This window comes from Panulirus ornatus, chromosome 5 (assembly GCF_036320965.1).
Source record: "Panulirus ornatus isolate Po-2019 chromosome 5, ASM3632096v1, whole genome shotgun sequence".
In the NCBI taxonomy this organism is placed as follows: Eukaryota; Metazoa; Arthropoda; class Malacostraca; order Decapoda; family Palinuridae; genus Panulirus; species Panulirus ornatus.
In genome coordinates, this window is record NC_092228.1 from 2,140,153 (window position 1) to 2,159,985 (window position 19,833).

The 19,833-nt window shown below is 40.4% G+C and overlaps 2 protein-coding genes across 19 annotated transcripts in view; one reads left to right on the forward strand and one right to left on the reverse strand.

Annotated features, from left to right (window-relative positions):
* The window catches only part of LOC139747180 (D-aminoacyl-tRNA deacylase 2-like), a 258,158-nt gene that overhangs the window by 157,984 nt on the left and 80,341 nt on the right, over positions 1-19,833 (forward strand). For 2 of the 4 annotated variants that reach the window (XR_011712346.1, XR_011712347.1), the window contains exons 3-4: positions 8,536-8,617; positions 8,744-11,046. Coding sequence is in view for 1 of the 4 variants with exons in the window: in XM_071659184.1 (XP_071515285.1) it covers positions 8,536-8,603 (68 nt within the window). In the remaining 3 variants the exon portion in view is untranslated. Of the gene's footprint in view, positions 1-8,535; positions 8,618-8,743; positions 11,047-19,833 lie in introns of those variants that run through there. The other 2 variants (XR_011712334.1, XM_071659184.1) reach the window with 2 other exon arrangements.
* The window catches only part of mmd (disintegrin and metalloproteinase domain-containing protein mind-meld), a 378,549-nt gene that overhangs the window by 88,288 nt on the left and 270,428 nt on the right, over positions 1-19,833 (reverse strand). The gene's annotated exons all lie outside the window — the stretch shown is intronic.

Consider the following 19,833-nt stretch of genomic DNA (forward strand, 5'->3'; position numbering starts at 1 on the left):
CACATGAAATAACAACCCCCTCCCCCCACATGTGGGCGAGGTAGTGCTAGGAAAAGACAACAAAGGCCACATTCGTTCACACTCGGTCTCTGGCTGTCATGTATAATGCACCAAAACCACAGCTCCCTTTCCACATCTAGGCCCCACAGAACTTTCCATGGTTTACCCCAGATGCTTCACATGCCCTGGTTCAATCCATTGACAGCACGTCAACCCCAGTATACCACATCGTTCCAATTCACTCTATTCCTTGCACGCCTTTCACCCTCCTGCATGTTCAGGCCCCGATCACTCAAAATCTTTTTCACTCCATCTTTCCACCTCCAATTTGGTCTCCTACTGCTCCTCATTCCCTCCATCTCTGACACATATATCCTCTTTGTCAATCTTTCCTTGCTCATTCTCTCCATGTTACCAAGCCATTTCAAAACACCCTCTTCTGCTCTCTCAACCACACTCTTTTTATTACCACAAATCTCTCTTACCCTTTCATTAATTTTCTCGATCAAACCACCTCACACCACATATTGTCCTCATACATCTCATTTCCAGCACATCCACCCTCCTGCGCACAACTCTATCTATAGCCCATGCCTCGCAACCATATATCATTGTTGGAATCACCATTCCTTCAAACATACCCATTTTTGCTTTCCAAGATAACATTCTTGACTTCCACACATTCTTAAATGCTCCCAAAACTTTTGCCTCCTCCCCCACCCTAAGATTCACTTCCACTTCCATGGTTCCATCCGCTGCCAAATCTACTCCCAGATATCTAAAACACATCACTTCCTCCAGTTTTTCTCCATTCAAACTTACTTCCCATCTGACTTGTCCCTCAACCCTACTGTACCTAATAACCTTGCTCTTATTCACACTTACTCTCAGCTTTCTTCTTTCACACACTTTACCAAACTCAGTCACCAGCTTCTGCAGTTTCTCAACTGAATCAGCCTCCAGCACTGTATCATCAGCGAAAAACAACTGACTCACTTCCCAAGCTCTCTCATCCACAACAGACTGCATACTTGCCCCTCTTTCCCAAATTGCATTCATCTCCCTAACAACCCCATCCATAAACAAATTAAACAACCATGGAGACATCACGCACCCCTGCCGCAAACAAACATTCACTGAGAACCAATCACTTTCCTCTCTTCCTACACGTACACATGCCTTACATCCTCGATAAAAACTTCACTGCTTCAAACATCTTGCCTTTCACACCATATATTCTTAATACCTTCCACAGAGCATCTCTATCAACTTTATCATATGCCTTCTCCAGATCCATAAATGCTACATACAAATCCATTTGCTTTTCTAAGTATTTCTCACATACATTTTTCAAAGCAAACACCTGATCCACACATCCTCTACCACTTCTGAAACCACACTGCTCTTCCCCAATCTGATGCTCTGTACATGCCTTCACCCTCTCAATCAATACCCTCCCATATAATTTCCCAGGAATACTCAACAAACTTATACCTCTGTAATCTGAGCACTCACTTTTATCCCCTTTGCTTTTGTACAAAAGCACTATGCAAGCATTCCGCCAATCCTCAGGCACCTCACCATGAGTCATACATACATTAAATAATCTTACCAACCAGTCACCCTCTTTTTTAATAAATTCCACTGCAATACCATCCAAACCTGCTGCCTTGCCAGCTTTCATCTTCTGCAAAACTTTTACTACCTCTTCTCTGTTTACCAAATCATTCTCCCTAACTCTCTCACTTTGCACACCAACTCGACCAAAACACCCTATATCTGCCACTCTATCATCAAACACATTCAACAAACCTTCAAAATACTCTCTCCATCTCATATCACCACTACTTTTAATCACCTTCCCATTAGCCCCCTTCAATGATGTTCCCATTTGTTCCCTTGTCTCTTACACACTTTATTTACCTCCTTCCAAAACATCTTTTTATTCTCCCTAAAATTGTTATTATCATCATTATTATTATTATTATTATTATTATTATTATTATTATTATTATTATCTTTTATCGAGGATGTAAGGCATGTGTACGTGTAGGAACAGAGGAAAGTGATTGGTTCTCAGTGAATGTAGGTTTGCGGCACGGGTGTGTGATGTCTCCATGGTTGTTTAATTTGTTTATGGATGGGGTTGTTAGGGAGGTGAATGCAAGAGTTTTGGAAAGAGGGGCAAGTATGAAGTCTGTTGGGGATGAGAGAGCTTGGGAAGTGAGTCAGTTGTTGTTCGCTGATGATACAGCGCTGGTGGCTGATTCATGTGAGAAACTGCAGAAGCTGGTGACTGAGTTTGGTAAAGTGTGTGAAAGAAGAAAGTTAAGAGTAAATGTGAATAAGAGCAAGGTTATTAGGTACAGTAGGGTTGAGGGTCAAGTCAATTGGGAGGTGAGTTTGAATGGAGAAAAACTGGAGGAAGTGAAGTGTTTTAGATATCTGGGAGTGGATCTGGCAGCGGATGGAACCATGGAAGCGGAAGTGGATCATAGGGTGGGGGAGGGGGCGAAAATTCTGGGAGCCTTGAAGAATGTGTGGAAGTCGAGAACATTATCTCGGAAAGCAAAAATGGGTATGTTTGAAGGAATAGTGGTTCCAACGATGTTGTATGGTTGCGAGACGTGGGCTATGGATAGAGTTGTGCGCAGGAGGATGGATGTGCTGGAAATGAGATGTTTGAGGACAATGTGTGGTGTGAGGTGGTTTGATCGAGTAAGTAACGTAAGGGTAAGAGAGATGTGTGGAAATAAAAAGAGCGTGGTTGAGAGAGCAGAAGAGGGAGTTTTGAAATGGTTCGGGCACATGGAGAGAATGAGTGAGGAAAGATTGACCAAGAGAATATATGTGTCGGAGGTGGAGGGAACGAGGAGAAGAGGGAGACCAAATTGGAGGTGGAAAGATGGAGTGAAAAAGATTTTGTGTGATCGGGGCCTGAACATGCAGGAGGGTGAAAGGAGGGCAAGGAATAGAGTGAATTGGAGCGATGTGGTATACCGGGGTTGACGTGCTGTCAGTGGATTGAATCAAGGCATGTGAAGCGTCTGGGGTAAACCATGGAAAGCTGTGTAGGTATGTATATTTGCGTGTGTGGACGTACGTATATACATGTGTACGGGGGTGGGTTGGGCCATTTCTTTCGTCTGTTTCCTTGCGCTACCTCGCAAACGCAGGAGACAGCGACAAAGCAAAAAAAAAAAAAAAAAAAAAAATCATTATTATTATTATTATTATTATTATCATTATTATTACCATTATTATTATTATTATTATTATTATTATTATTATTATTATTATTATTATTACTATTATTATTATTATTATTATTATTATTATTATTATTATCATTATCATTATACTTAATCACCGTCTCCCGCATTAGCGAGGTAGTGCAAGGAAACAGATGTGGAATGGTCCAACTCACCCACATACACATGTATATACATAAATGTCCACACATTATTGCATACATACATACATTTCAATGTATACATACATATACATATACAGACTTATACATACATACACATATACATATTCATACTTGCTGCCTTCATCCAATCCTGTTGCCACCCTGCCACACATGAAATAGCATCCCCCCCTCCAGCGAGGCAGTGCCAGGAACAGACAAAAAAAAAGGCTACATCCATTCACACTCAGTCTCTAGCTGTCATGTGTAATGCATTGAAACCACAGCTCCATTTCCACATCCAGGCACCACAGACCTTTCCATGGTTTACACCAGATGCTTCACATGCCCTGGTTCAATCCATTGACAGCATGTCAACCCTGGTATACCACATCATTCCAATTCACTCTATTCCTTGCACACCATACAACCTCCTGTATGTTCAGGCCCTGATCACTCAAAATCTTTTCCACTCCATCCTTTCACCTCCAATTTGGTCTCCCACTTCTCCTTCCTCCCTCCACATCTGACACATATATCCTCTTTGTCAATCCTTCCTCACTCATTCTCTCCAACTGTCCAAACCATTTGAACACACCTTCTGCTCTCTCAACCACACTCTTTTTATTACCACACATCTCTCTTACCCTTTGAATACTTAATCAAACCACCTCACACCACATACTGTCCCCAGGCATTTAATTTTCAACACATCCACCCTCCTCCACACAACCCTATCTATAGCCTATGCCTTGCAACTATATAACATTGTTGGAAACACTATTCCTTCAAACATACCCATTTTTGCTCTCCGAGATAACGTTCTCGCCTTCCACACATTCTTTGACGCTCCCAGAACCTTCGCTCCCTCCCCCACCTTGTGACTAACTTCTGCTTCCATGGTTTCCTCTGCTGCTAAGTCCACTCCCAGATATCTAAAACACTTCACTTCCTCCATTTTTTCTCCATTCAAACTTATCTCCCAATTAACTTGTCCCTCAACCCTACTGAACCTAATAACCTTGCTCTTATTCACATTTACTCTCAACTTTGTGGATGAAATGTTCATAGGGAATATCAAGGGATTCCTTTTTTGTCCATATCTGATAGCAGAAAGAGTTCAAAGGGCATTTACTTTGTATGGTGCCCTTATGCTGATATATGTGGTGTGGGGAGTGACTGTTATGTATGTTTGAAGTGTTGAGTACGATTGTCATATAATGAACGTGATGCCCAGAATTATTGGAGTTTTCTTAAATGAAAGAGATTGCCCATCAAGGTAATGGGAGGGGTGCAAGTTGGCTTCATCAGTCCAGGAGTAAATGGGTGGCTTTAGACGTCTGTGGAAATTTAGATGTTCTGTTCCGTGTGTTCCAGTGCTCCAACTGTGTTACTGGATTCAACCTGCACATGATCAAACTGTAAGTGAAAAGTCACTTCTGGCAAGATTGTATCACTGTCAATGAAGAAAAGGAGTACAATCTCAATGTGGAACCTCTTGTCAATAAAGAAAAGGAATACAATCTCGCTGTGGAACTTCTCATCCCAAAAGAGTATCATTTCCCTGCAACCACATGTAGCACAGCCTTGAAGGTGCAGGAACCCTATAAAAGGGGTCTTAGGGTTATATATATTCAATATTAAAAAAATCAAAATAAACTACCGGTTAAGTCAAGACTTAACAGATAAATAGTGAGTAAAACTAATGGAATAAGATCATAATCCAAGAAATGTAATAATACAAATTCTTACTGATTAAAATCAATATAAATTTTAAGATATTCCATCCTAGTTTTTCAGATCAGTATCAAGGAAGAGTACTACTAATTTTTTAACTCACTAGAAAATCCTGTCATAACTACTGTTGCTCATCTAAATATTTCTAATCAGGTTACATAGTTAAAATCATGGAGTCCAACCAGATAGGAACACTGAATTACAAATGATGGTAACTTTTACCGTTATAAAAGATAAGTCAACTTGTACATCAGTATGCAAACAGAGATGCACACTATTTCCCTCCATGTTTTCTTATCTTCTTGTTTATATCCCAGCATTGTATCTTAAGAGAGATTTTAATGATGATAACTACAATGCTGAGCTTCATGTCGTCACAGAAGTCAACATTGCAATTTCCAAACTTAAAGTAACATATGTACTTACACTGTGTCATTCTGATAAGTGACAAAAGTTTACAGTACAGTGTACATCAAAACAACATTCAAATGTCAGATTATTCATTGATCATGTACAAACAATTTACAATGAAATCACCTACACTGATTTTCATCTTCATATACATTATAAAATATTTTCAAAATCTGACAGAAAATTGGCACAACATTTCAAGAGAAAAAAACCTATGTCCAAATAATTCATGCATTATCATCTGGGAAAAACATACTGGAAGTTTCAATACTTCAAAATAAAAGCAAACAACAAATGTATTTAAGTTAAGATGGTGATAATGAGTATAACAGCATAAAGCAGATCAGCCACTAAATTAACAGAAGCAGTGAAGAAATGGTTAAACAATCAGCTAAACTGTTAAAAGAGAGGAAAGAGAGGTAATACAGATAAAGCTCAATGACATGCAAGGCTGGTAAATTCTCATGATGAGAGAAGCAAGACAATTATATGCGTAATACTTATCCTGAGTAAGATTTACAAATTTTTTTTTTCTAAATGTCATAAAAAATGGAGTATACGTCACACTTCTACTGCATCACTCCAAAAGAATCATTACTAAGCCTATGTTAGGAGCTATGTCATAGTATTTTCATGTAATCAATTTGTCCCATGATATAGGTATATTTCAATATATCTTTATAGCAACCAGTGACTAATGAACACACAGCTGTGTGAAAATATCTGGGTGGGATTATTAGTTTGTCCAGAGGATAAGGAACTTTTACACTTGTGGGGTTGCATCTCTTTAAGCTTCAATTTCTGTTATAAGTTTTATTCAGTTTCTTAATGCTCTCCACATCCATTTTTTTCTTCTCAAAGCTTATCATATTTCGTAATTATGGTAGATTTTTTTTTTAAATCTTTTCTGTTTGCCCTTGCATAATTTCTTGTGTCTACTAGATGATTAGTTACAGCCTGTTTCAAAGAACTACTCAATAGGATGATGAAATCATCTAAGGAACTTAGAAGTCATAATTATTAGTTATGCTGTTCTTAACTTCCAATCTGGCTAAGTTTACAATTACACCAATGTCCCTATACCTTATCTTCCTTTCTTCTCTCTCTCTCTTTTCTTACCATAGTCCCTGCTCTAGCAAATCTGTCTCCTTAAATTCGGTAACTAAACTGGTAATGCATACCATAATCAGTGTCTAATATTTGCCAAATATATCTTTTTTAAGAATACAATGTGTGAGTGTTTATGTTACACATAAGGAGTTCTTATCTCATGAGGCTCTATCTCTTAAAACTTTGTTTAATGTCATAAATTTTTTTTAACTCTTTTACCCTCTCTGCATTCATTGTCTCCATCTAGCTTGTCACAATGGTCTATCATTATATTGCTAAAGATGTATTTTTTTCAACATTTTTCTTATTTCTTTTGAAGTCCTCTCAATGACTGTTTCATGTAAATTTTAAGAACTGCTTCACTTAGATGGATATTTGTGCAAGCAAAACAACAACTCTAGAGGGATATATATGCATCAAGTTTCATGCCTATTTCCAGGTCAGGTGTTGAGCCCGTCTTGGCAGTGCGCAATAATTTCTATCTATAATCAGTTATTCTCCAGCCATGTCAACGACAGCATATTTTCATGAGTTTTCTAGAAAGGAAAATGAGCAGCTTTTAGCTAAGTTTAGAGGACAGGTAGATGATCCTGAATAAGTTGATGATGATGATGATCTGTCTTTGGATTATGTAGAAAGTGATTTTATGGACATCTCTTTCACCACTAAAAGCTGACCAAAATGAAGCAGTAGAAAGTTTCCTAGCAAAGGTGGAAGCAGCACTGCCAACAACTGCCAGACTTTAACAACACTGCACATGACTGGGTCAAGCTGGTAACTAGGAACTGTTACACTTTTGTTGTATGAAAATTATTTCAATAAATGGAACTGCTTATAACAAGAAAAGATATACTACACAGTGTATGATAAAACATAATCTGATTTAGCAATAAATTCTGTTGTGTATGTACTATAAATGATAAAATATGCATAATACCACCTCATTTGACATTCAGGCTTTACTAGTGCAGTGTTGAAACATTTACAAAATTTTACACGTTATTACAGTGAAGGTAACAGACGGAATACACATCTGATCTAATTCATCAATATACATTCTTTAAACAAGTCAAAAAACTTGAACTTTGAGGGTTATAAAGGAAAACATAAAGTTACCTTCATGAGGTTAATGTCAACTTTCTTACAGATTTCAGAAATGAGAAAGTTATAATCATATTACTCTTCTTCCTTTTCTCATGCAACATGGGTAATTCTATAGTTGCTACCCTCTCCTTGTAATTCAGTTCCCTTGATTCATGTACTATCCATGCTACCTTCTAGAAGACCTTTCCTAGCAAATCTGTTTCCCTAAGTACATGTGACCAAACTGGCTATGTACATTGTAATTTTGGTCTCATATATGCCATGCATATTTTCATGAAATTTCCTTCTCACTGTTACTGAAGGTAGTGTTGATAATGACCAGTGAATAATCTATCTCCTCTGCAATTTGAATGTGTTCTGGTGACAGGCTGGATCATAAGTCAACCCCTACATCCCTTTAACATGTAGGCTCCTAAAACTGTTTCTAGTTTCCTCATATAAATTTTGCTTTGCTTTAGCAATTTTTTTTCTGAATCTTTTACTGTATATCAAAGGTCCTTTACTGATAACATGCTGCCAGATATATATATATGGACAGATTCAGAGGCTAATTTTCTTCTTTTACAATATCTTTTGTTTTATATAGTCTGTTTCTTATTCTACTATAAACATTTCTTATACTTTGTTACCTTTCAAACACTTCCTGGCAGTCATGCCTTCTAAAATCTTTCCATGACTTTGCAATCATGTTATGGGAAAATACAATGAATCCTATCCCACCCAATGACATTATAAATTTTGATATGTATCCTCATTCACAGGCAGTGAGCTTGAAGGAAAACACAAATGCCTTGTCTCCCCAAGGCTTGTCGATGCCTCTACCCATTAATTTCTGCCTCAAAAGTAAGTTTAACCATTTTATCACAACTGCAAAGAATGTGAAATAAGTTGTATGCTAAACCAGATGCTAAATTTGATAATACAATAAGTGAAACTGACAATCCTGGTATCTCTCCCACTCCCCCCTAGGAAGCCTCACTCCACCCTATCCCAGTCTACCATAAACTCAAGCCCTCTTCACCACATTGGTAAGTTTTCAGCAAATTTCATCTAAACCAAATGATAAGACATAATGGTAGGCTGTTCTTAAGCTATGCTGTTTCATGTTTATTCCATACCTAAGAGATATGGAAAATCTTGACAGGAGTAAAAAATCTATTCACATAAAGTGTTTCAATTGCTCACTAATGACATATAGAAATGTAACCCCATCGCTAGGCAGGAGCTATTGGTAAAAGGAAGTCTGATAGGCAAAGACAGCTCTTAAAGAGAGGAAAAGTTGGGGGAGTCTTGAGGTGCTGTGTGCATGTGAAACTCATGTGGAGTGGATCAAGAAAGTATGAGTGGAAGCTGGGGAAAAACAGTTAAGTGCTGCATTATAATTATTGGGAAAAGGCAGTAAAAGTTCTGCTTTATAAAGGAAAATAAAAGGGAGTGTAGGAATTACATACAAATAAGACTCCTTAGTAAACCTGGCAAGGTGTATAGTAGGATAGTGAGTGATCAAAGGGGTCCTAAGTTAACACCATGACCCTTTAAAAAAGTTTCCAATGAAAATAATAACAGATAGGGTTGTACAGAGGAGGGTGGATGTGTTGGAAATGAAATGTTTGAGGGCAATATGTGGTGTGAGGTGGATAAAGGTGAGTGTTCAAATTACAGAGGCGTAAGTATGTTGAGTATTCCTGGGAAATTATGTGGGAGGATATTGATTGAGAGGGTAAAGGCATGTACAGAGCATCAGATTGGGGAAGAGCAGTGTGGTTTCAGAAGTGGTAGAGGATGTTTGGATCAGGTGTTTGCTTTGAAGAATGTATGTCAGAAATACTTTAAAAAAAAAAATATGGACTTGTATGTAACATTTATGGATCTAGAGAGGGCATGTGATAAGATTGATAGAGATGCTTTGTGGAAGGTTTTAAGTATATATGGTGTGGGAGGTAAGTTGCTAGAAGTAGTGAAAAGATTTTACCAAGGTATAAGGAAGAGAGGAAAGTGATTGGTTCCCAGTGAATGTTGGTCTGTGGCAGCGGTGTATGACATTTCCATGGTTGTTTAATTTGTTTATGGATGGGGTGGTTAGGGAGGTGAAGGGAAGAGTTTAGGAGAGAGGGGCAAGTATGCAGTCTGTTGTGGATGACAGGGCTTGGGAAGTGAGTCAGTTGTTGTTCACTGATGATACAACGCTGGTGGATGATTGGGTGAGAAACTGCAGAGGTTGGTGACTGAGTTTGGTATAGCATGTGAAAGAAGAAAGTTAAGGGTAAATGTGAATAGGAGCAAGGTTATTAGGTTCAGTAGGGCTGAGGGGACACGTTAATTGGGAGATAAGTTTGAATGAAGAAAAAATGGAGGAAGTGAAGCGTTTTAGATATCTGGGAGTGGACTTAGCAGTGGATGGAACGCTGGAAGCGTTGAAGAATGTGTGGAAGGCGAGAACATTATCTCAGAGAGCAAAAATGAGTATGTATGAAGGAATAGTGGTTCTGACAATGTTATATGGTTGCGAGGCATGGGCTATTGATAAGGTTGTGTGGAGGAGGGTGGATGTGTAGGAAATGAAATGTTTGAGGACAATATGTGGTGTGAGGTGGACTGATCAAGTAAATACTGAAAGGGTAAGAGAGATGTGTGGTAATAAAAAGATTGTGGTTGAGATAGCAGAAGAGGGCATATTGAAATGGTTGGGTTACATGGAGAGAATGAGTGAAAAAAGATTGGCAAAGAGGATATATGTGTCAGAGGTAGAGGGAACGAGAAGTGGAAGACCAAACTGGAGGTGGAAGGACCCAGTGAAAAAGATTTTGCGCGATCAGGGCCTGAACATACAAGAGGGTGAAAGGCATGCAAGGAATAGAGTGAATTGGAAAGATGTGGTATATCAGGGTCGACGTGCTATCAATGGATTGAACCAAGGCATGTGAAGCATCTGGGGTAAACTTTGGAAAGTTTTGTGGGGCCTGGATGTGGAAAGTGAGCTGTGGTTTCGGTGCATTATACATGACAACTAGAGAGAGTGTGAATGAATGTGAGCTTTGCTGTCTTTTCCTAGCGCTACCTCACGCACGTGCGGGGGAGGGGGTTGTCATTTCATGTGTGGCGGGGTGGCGACGGGGATGAATAAAAACAGCAAGTATGAATTATGTACATGTGTATATATGTATATGTCTGTGTATGTATATATATGTATACATTGAAATGTATAGGTATGTATATGTGCATGTGTGGACATGTATGTATATATATATATATATATATGTGTATGTAGGTGGGTTGGGCCATTCTTTCGTCTGTTTCCTTGCGCTATCTTGCTAATACAGGAGACATCGACAAAGTATAATGAATAAGAAAAAATAAATATATATATATATATTTTTTTTTTTTTTTTTTCATACTATCCGCCATTTCCCGCGACAGCGAGGTAGCGTTAAGAACAGAGGACTGGGCCTTTGAGGAAATATCCTCACCTGGCCCTCTTCTCTGTTCCTTCTTTTGGAAAATTAAAAAAAAAAAAAAAAAAAAAAAAAAATATATATATATATATATATTCATTTTTTCTTATTCATTATACTTTGTCGATGTCTCCTGCATTAGCAAGATAGCGCAAGGAAACAGACGAAAGAATGGCCCAACCCACCTACATACACATATATATATATATATATATATATATATATATATATATATATATATATATATATATATATATATATATATATATATATTTTTTTTTTTTTTTTTCAAACTATTCGCCATTTCCCACGTTAGCGAGGTAGCGTTAAGAACTGAGGACTGGGCCATTGAGGGAATATCCTCACCTGGCCCCCTTCTCTGTTCCTTCTTTTGGAAAATTAAAAAAAATTGAGAGGGGAGGATTTCCAGCCCCCCGCTCCCTCCCCTTTTAGTCGCCTTCTACGACACGCAGGGAATACGTGGGAAGTATTCTTTCTCCCCTATATATATATATATATGCTTTCCAAGAACATTATCTCGGAAAGCAAAAATGGCTATGTTTGAAGGAATAGTGGTTCCAACAATGTTGTATGGTTGCGAGGCATGGGCTATGGATAGAGTTGTGCGCAGGAGGGTGGATGTGCTGGAAATGAGATGTTTGAGGACAATGTGTGGTGTGAGGTGGTTTGATTGAGTAAGTAATGTAAGGGTAAGAGAGATGTGTGGAAATAAAAAGAGTGTGGTTGAGAGAGCAGAAGAGGGTGTTTTGAAATGGTTTGGGCACATGGAGAGAATGAGTGAGGAAAGATTGACCAAGAGGATATATGTGTTGGAGGTGGAGGGAACGAGAAGTGGGAGACCAAATTGGAGGTGGAAAGATGGAGTGAAAAAGATTTTGAGTGATCGGGGCCTGAACATGCAGGAGGGTGAAAGGCGGGCAAGGAATAGAGTAAATTGGATCGATGTGGTATACCGGGGTTGACGTGCTGACAGTGGATTGAATCAGGGCATGTGAAGCGTCTGGGGTAAACCTTGGAAAGTTGTGTGGGGCTTGGATGTGGAAAGGGAGCTGTGGTTTCGGGCATTATTGCATGACAGCTAGAGACTGAGTGTGAACGAATGGGGCCTTTGTTGTCTTTTCCTAGCACTACCTCGCACACATGAGGGGGGAGGGGGATGGTATTCCATGTGTGGCGAGGTGGCGATGGGAATGAATAAAGGCAGACAGTGTGAATTGTGTGCATGGGTATATATGTATGTGTCTGTGTGTGTATATATATGTGTACATTGAGATGTATAGGTATGTATATTTGCGTGTATGGACGTGTATGTATATACATGTGTATGGGGGTGGGTTGGGCCATTTCTTTTGTCTGTTTCCTTGCGCTACCTTGCAAACGCGGGAGACAGCGACAAAGCAAAATAAAAAAAATTATATATATATATATATATATATATATATATATATATATATATATATATATATATATATATATCCCTGGGGATAGGGGAGAAAGAATACTTCCCACGTATTCCCTGCGTGTCGTAGAAGGTGACTAAAAGGGGAGGGAGCGGGGGCTGGAAATCCTCCCCTCTCATTATTTTTTTTTAATTTTCCCAAAGAAGGAACAGAGAAGGGGGCCAGGTGAGGATATTCCCTCAAAGGCCCAGTTCTGTTCTTAACGCTACCTCACTAACGCGGGAAATGGCGAATAGTTTGAAATAAAAGAAAGATATATATATATATATATATATATATATATATATATATATATATATATATATATATATATATATATATATATATATATATTTTTTTTTTTTTGCTTTGTCGCTGTCTCCCGCGTTTGCGAGGTAGCCCAAGGAAACAGACGAAAGAAATGGCCCAACCCACCCCCATACACATGTATATACATACGTCCACACACACAAATATACATACCTACACAGCTTTCCATGGTTTACCCCAGATGCTTCACATGCCTTGATTCAATCCACTGACAGCACATCAACCCCGGTATACCACATCGCTCCAATTCACTCTATTCCTTGCCCTCCTTTCACCCTCCTGCATGTTCAGGCCCCGATCACACAAAATCTTTTTCACTCCATCTTTCCACCTCCAATTTGGTCTCCCTCTTCTCCTCGTTCCCTCCACCTCCGACACATATATCCTCTTGGTCAATCTTTCCTCACTCATTCTCTCCATGTGCCCAAACCATTTCAAAACACCCTCTTCTGCTCTCTCAACCACGCTCTTTTTATTTCCACACATCTCTCTTACCCTTACGTTACTTACTCGATCAAACCACCTCACACCACACATTGTCCTCAAACATCTCATTTCCAGCACATCCATCCTCCTGAGCACAACTCTATCCATAGCCCATGCCTCGCAACCATACAACATTGTTGGAACCACTATTCCTTCAAACATACCCATTTTTGCTTTCCGAGATAATGTTCTCGACTTCCACACATTCTTCAAGGCTCCCAGAATTTTCGCCCCCTCCCCCACCCTATGATCCACTTCCGCTTCCATGGTTCCATCCGCTGCCAGATCCACTCCCAGATATCTAAAGCACTTCACTTCCTACAGTTTTTCTCCATTCAAACTCACCTCCCAATTGACTTGACCCTCAACCCTACTGTACCTAATAACCTTGCTCTTATTCACATTTACTCTTAACGTTCTTCTTTCACACACTTTACCAAACTCAGTCACCAGCTTCTGCAGTTTCTCACATGAATCAGCCACCAGTGCTGTATCATCAGCGAACAACAACTGACTCACTTCCCAAGCTCTCTCATCCCCAACAGACTTCATACTTGCCCCTCTTTCCAAAACTCTTGCATTCACCTCCCTAACAACCCCATCCATAAACAAATTAAACAACCATGGAGACATCACACACCCCTGCCGCAAACCTACATTCACTGAGAACCAATCACTTTCCTCTCTTCCTACACGTACACATGCCTTACATCCTCGATAAAAACTTTTCACTGCTTCTAACAACTTGCCTCCCACACCATATATTCTTAATACCTTCCACAGAGCATCTCGATCAACTCTATCATATGCCTTCTCCAGATCCATAAATGCTACATACAAATCCATTTGCTTTTCTAAGTATTTCTCATATACATTCTTCAAAGCAAACACCTGATCCACACATCCTCTACCACTTCTGAAACCACACTGCTCTTCCCCAATCTGATGCTCTGTACATGCCTTCACCCTCTCAATCAATACCCTCCCATATAATTTACCAGGAATACTCAACAAACTTATACCTCTGTAATTTGAGCACTCACTCTTATCCCCTTTGCCTTTGTACAATGGCACTATGCATGCATTCCGCCAATCCTCAGGCACCTCACCATGAGTCATACATACATTAAATAACCTTACCAACCAGTCAACAATACAGTTACCCCCTTTTTTAATAAATTCCACTGCAATACCATCCAAACCCGCTGCCTTGCCGGCTTTCATATATATATATATATATATATATATATATATATATATATATATATATATATATATATATGTGTGTGTGTGTGTGTGTGTGTGTGTGTGTGCGTGGAAATAAAAAGACTGTGGTTGAGAGAGCAGAAGAGGGTGTTTTGAAATGGTTTGGTCACATGGAGAGAATGAGTGAGGAAAGATTAACCAAGAGGATGTATGTGTCAGAGGTGGAGGGAACGAGGAGAAGTGGGTGACCAAATTGGAGGTGGAAAGGTGGAGTGAATAAGATTTTAAGTGATCGGGGCCTAAACATGCAGGAGGGTGAAAGGAAGGCAAGGAATAGAGTGAATTGGATCGATGTGGTATACTGGGGTTGACGTGCTGTCAGTGGATTGAATCAGGGCATGTGAAGCGTCTGGGGTAAACCATAGAAAGCTGTGTGGGGCCTGGATGTGGATAGGGAGCTGTGGTTTTCGGGCATTATTGCATGACAGCTAGAGACTGAGTGTGAACGAATGGGGCCTTTGTTGTCTTTTCCTAGTGCTACCTCGCACACATGAGGGGGGAGGGGGATGGTATTTCCATGTGTGCCGAGGTGGCGACGGGAATGAATAAAGGCAGACAGTGTAAATTGTGTGCATGGGTATATATGTATGTGTCTGTGTGTGTATATATATGTGTACATTGAGATGTATAGGTCAAGTCAAATGGGAGGTAAGTTTGAATGGAGAAAAACTGGAGGAAGTAAAGTGTTTTAGATATCTGGGAGTGGATCTGGCAGCGGATGGAACCATGGAAGCGGAAGTGGATAATAGGGTGGGGGAGGGGGCGAAAATCCTGGGAGCCTTCAAGAATGTGTGGAAGTCGAGAACATTATCTCGGAAAGCAAAAATGGGTATGTTTGAAGGAATAGTGGTTCCAACAATGTTGTATGGTTGCGAGGCGTGGGCTATGGATAGAGTTGTGCTCAGGAGGATGGATGTGCTGGAAATGAGATGTTTGAGGACAATGTGTGGTGTGAGTTGGTTTGATCGAGTAAGTAACGTAAGGGTAAGAGAGATGTGTGGAAATAAAAATAGCGTGGTTGAGAGAGCAGAAGAGGGTGTTTTTGAAATGGTTTGGGCACATGGAGAGAATGAGTGAGGAAAGATTGACCTAGAGGATATATGTGTCGGAGGTGGAGGGAACGAGGAGAAGTGGGAGACCAAATTGGAGGTGTAAAGATGGAGTGAAAAAGATTTTGTGTGATCGGGGCCTGAACATGCAGGAGGGTGAAAGGAGGGCAAGGAATAGAGTGAATTGGAGCGATGTGGTATACCGGGGTTGACGTGCTGTCAGTGGATTGAATCAAGGCATGTGAAGCGTCTGGGGTAAGCCATGGAAAGCTGTGTAGGTATGTATATTTGCGTGTGTGGACGTATGTATATACATGTGTATGGGGGGGGTTGGGCCATTTCTTTTGTCTGTTTCCTTGCGCTACCTCGCAAAACGCGGGAGACAGCGACAAAGTATAATAATAATAATAATAATAATAATAATAATATATATATATATATATATATATATATATATATATATGCCGGCAAGGCAGCAGGTTTGGATGGTATTGCAGTGGAATTTATTAAAAAAGGGGGTTACTGTCAACAATACAGTCACCCCCTGGATGTGGAAAGGGAGCTGTGGTTTCGGGCATTATTGCATGACAGCTAGAGACTGAGTGTGAACAAATGGGGCCTTTGTTGTCCTTTCCTAGTGCTACCTCGCACACATGAGGGGGGAGGGGGATGGTATTCCATGTGTGCCGAGGTGGCGATGGGAATGAATAAAGGCAGACAGTGTGAATTGTGTGCATGGGTATATATGTATGTGTCTGTGTGTGTATATATATGTGTACATTGAGATGTACAGGTATGTATATTTGCGTGTGTGGACGTGTATGTATATACATTGTGTATGGGGGTGGGTTGGGCCATTTCTTTCGTCTGTTTCCTTGCGCTACCTCGCAAACGTGGGAGACAGCGACAAAGCAAAATAAATAAAATATAAATATATATACTTTTTTTTTCATACTATTCGCCATTTCCCACATTAGCAAGGTAACGTTAAGAACAGAGGATTGGGCCTCTGAAGGAATATCCTCACCTGGCCCCCGTCTCTGTTTTTTTTTTAATTTTCCAAAAGAAGGAACAGAGGGGGGCCAAGTGAGGATATTCCACAAAGGCCCAGTCCTCTGTTCTTAACGCTACCTCGCTAATGTGGGAAATGGCGAATAGTCTAAAAGACAAAAAAAAAATATATATATATATGCGTGCATAGTGCCATTGTACAAAGGCAAAGGGGATAAGAGTGAGTGCTCAAATTACAGAGGTATAAGTTTGTTGAGTATTCCTGGTAAATTATATGGGAGGATATTGATTGAGAGGGTGAAGGCATATACAGAGCATCAGATTAGGGGAAGAGCAGTGCGGTTTCAGAAGTGGTAGAGGATGTGTGGATCAGGTGTTTGCTTTGAAGAATGTATGTGAGAAATACTTAGAAAAGCAAATGGATTTGTATGTAGCATTTATGGATCTGGAGAAGGCATATGATAGAGTTGATAGAGATGCTCTGTGGAAGGTATTAAGAATATATGGTGTGGGAGGCAAGTTGTTAGAAGCAGTGAAAAGTTTTTATCGAGGATGTAAGGCATGTGTACGTGTAGGAAGAGAGGAAAGTGATTGGTTCTCAGTGAATGTAGGTTTGCGGCAGGGGTGTGTGATGTCTCCATGGTTGTTTAATTTGTTTATGGATGGGGTTGTAAGGGAGGTAAATGCAAGAGTCCTGGAAAGAGGGGCAAGTATGAAGTCTGTTGGGGATGAGAGAGCTTGGGAAGTGAGTCAGTTGTTGTTCGCTGATGATACAGCGCTGGTGGCTGATTCATGTGAGAAACTGCAGAAGCTGGTGACTGAGTTTGGTAAAGTGTGTGGAAGAAGAAAGTTGAGAGTAAATGTGAATAAGAGCAAGGTTATTAGGTACAGTAGGGGTGAGGGTCAAGTCAATTGGGAGGTGAGTTTGAATGGAGAAAAACTGGAGGAAGTGAAGTGTTTTAGATATCTGGGAGTGGATCTGTCAGCGGATGGAACCATGGAAGCGGAAGTGGATCATAGGGTGGGGGAGGGGGCGAAAATTTTGGGAGCCTTGAAAAATGTGTGGAAGTCGAGAACATTATCTCGGAAAGCAAAAATGGGTATGTTTGAGGGAATAGTGGTTCCAACAATGTTGTATGGTTGCGAGGCGTGGGCTATGGATAGAGATGTGCGCAGGAGGATGGATGTGCTGGAAATGAGATGTTTGAGGACAATGTGTGGTGTGAGGTGGTTTGATCGAGTAAGTAACGTAAGGGTAAGAGAGATGTGTGGAAATAAAAAGAGCGTGGTTGAGAGAGCAGAAGAGGGTGTTTTGAAATGGTTTGGGCACATGGAGAGAATGAGTGAGGAGAGATTGACCAAGAGGATATATGTGTCGGAGGTGGAGGGAACGAGGAGAAGAGGGAGACCAAATTGGAGGTGGAAAGATGGAGTGAAAAAGATTTTGTGTGATCGGGGCCTGAACATGCAGGAGGGTGAAAGGAGGGCAAGGAATAGAGTGAACTGGAGTCATGTGGTATACAGGGGTTGACGTGCTGTCAGTGGATTGAATCAAGGCATGTGAAGCGTCTGGGGTAACCATGGAAAGCTGTGTAGGTATGTATATTTGCGTGTGTGGACGTGTGTATGTACATGTGTATGGGGGGGGGGGTTGGGCCATTTCTTTCGTCTGTTTCCTTGCGCTACCTCGCAAACGCGGGAGACAGCGACAAAGTATAAAAAAAAAAAAAAAAAAAAAAATATATATATGGTATATATGGTATTGCAGTGGAATTTATTAAAAAAAGGGGGTGACTGTATTGTTGACTGGTTGGTAAGGTTATTTAATGTATGTATGACTCATGGTGAGGTGCCTGAGGATTGGCGGAATGCGTGCATAGTGCCACTGTACAAAGGCAAAGGGGATAAGAGTGAGTGCTCAAATTACAGAGGTATAAGTTTGTTGAGTATTCCTGGTAAATTATATGGGAGGGTATTGATTGAGAGGGTGAAGGCATGTACAGAGCATCAGATTGGGGAAGAGCAGTGTGGTTTCAGAAGTGGTAGAGGATGTGTGGATCAGGTGTTTGCTTTGAAGAATGTATGTGAGAAATACTTAGAAAAGCAAATGGATTTGTATGTAGCATTTATGGATCTGGAGAAGGCATATGATAGAGTTGATAGAGATGCTCTGTGGAAGGTATTAAGAATATATGGTGTGGGAGGAAAGTTGTTAGAAGCAGTGAAAAGTTTTTATCGAGGATGTAAGGCATGTGTACGTGTAGGAAGAGAGGAAAGTGATTGGTTCTCAGTGAATGTAGGTTTGCGGCAGGGGTGTGTGATGTCTCCATGGTTGTTTAATTTGTTTATGGATGGGGTTGTTAGGGAGGTAAATGCAAGAGTTTTGGAAAGAGGGGCAAGTATGAAGTCTGTTGGGGATGAGAGAGCTTGGGAAGTGAGTCAGTTGTTGTTCGCTGATGATACAGCGCTGGTGGCTGATTCATGTGAGAAACTGCAGAAGCTGGTGACTGAGTTTGGTAAAGTGTGTGGAAGAAGAAAGTTAAGAGTAAATGTGAATAAGAGCAAGGTTATTAGGTACAGTAGGGTTGAGGGTCAAGTCAATTGGGAGGTGAGTTTGAATGGAGAAAAACTGGAGGAAGTGAAGTGTTTTAGATATCTGGGAGTGGATCTGGCAGCGGATGGAACCATGGAAGCGGAGGTGGATCATAGGGTGGGGGAGGGGGCGAAAATTCTGGGGGCCTTGAAGAATGTGTGGAAGTCGAGAACATTATCTCGGAAAGCAAAAATGGGTATGTTTGAAGGAATAGTGGTTCCAACAATGTTGTATGGTTGCGAGGCGTGGGCTATGGATAGAGTTGTGCGCAGGAGGATGGATGTGCTGGAAATGAGATGTTTGAGGACAATGTGTGGTGTGAGGTGGTTTGATCGAGTGAGTAACGTAAGGGTAAGAGAGATGTGTGGAAATAAAAAGAGCGTGGTTGAGAGAGCAGAAGAGGGTGTTTTGA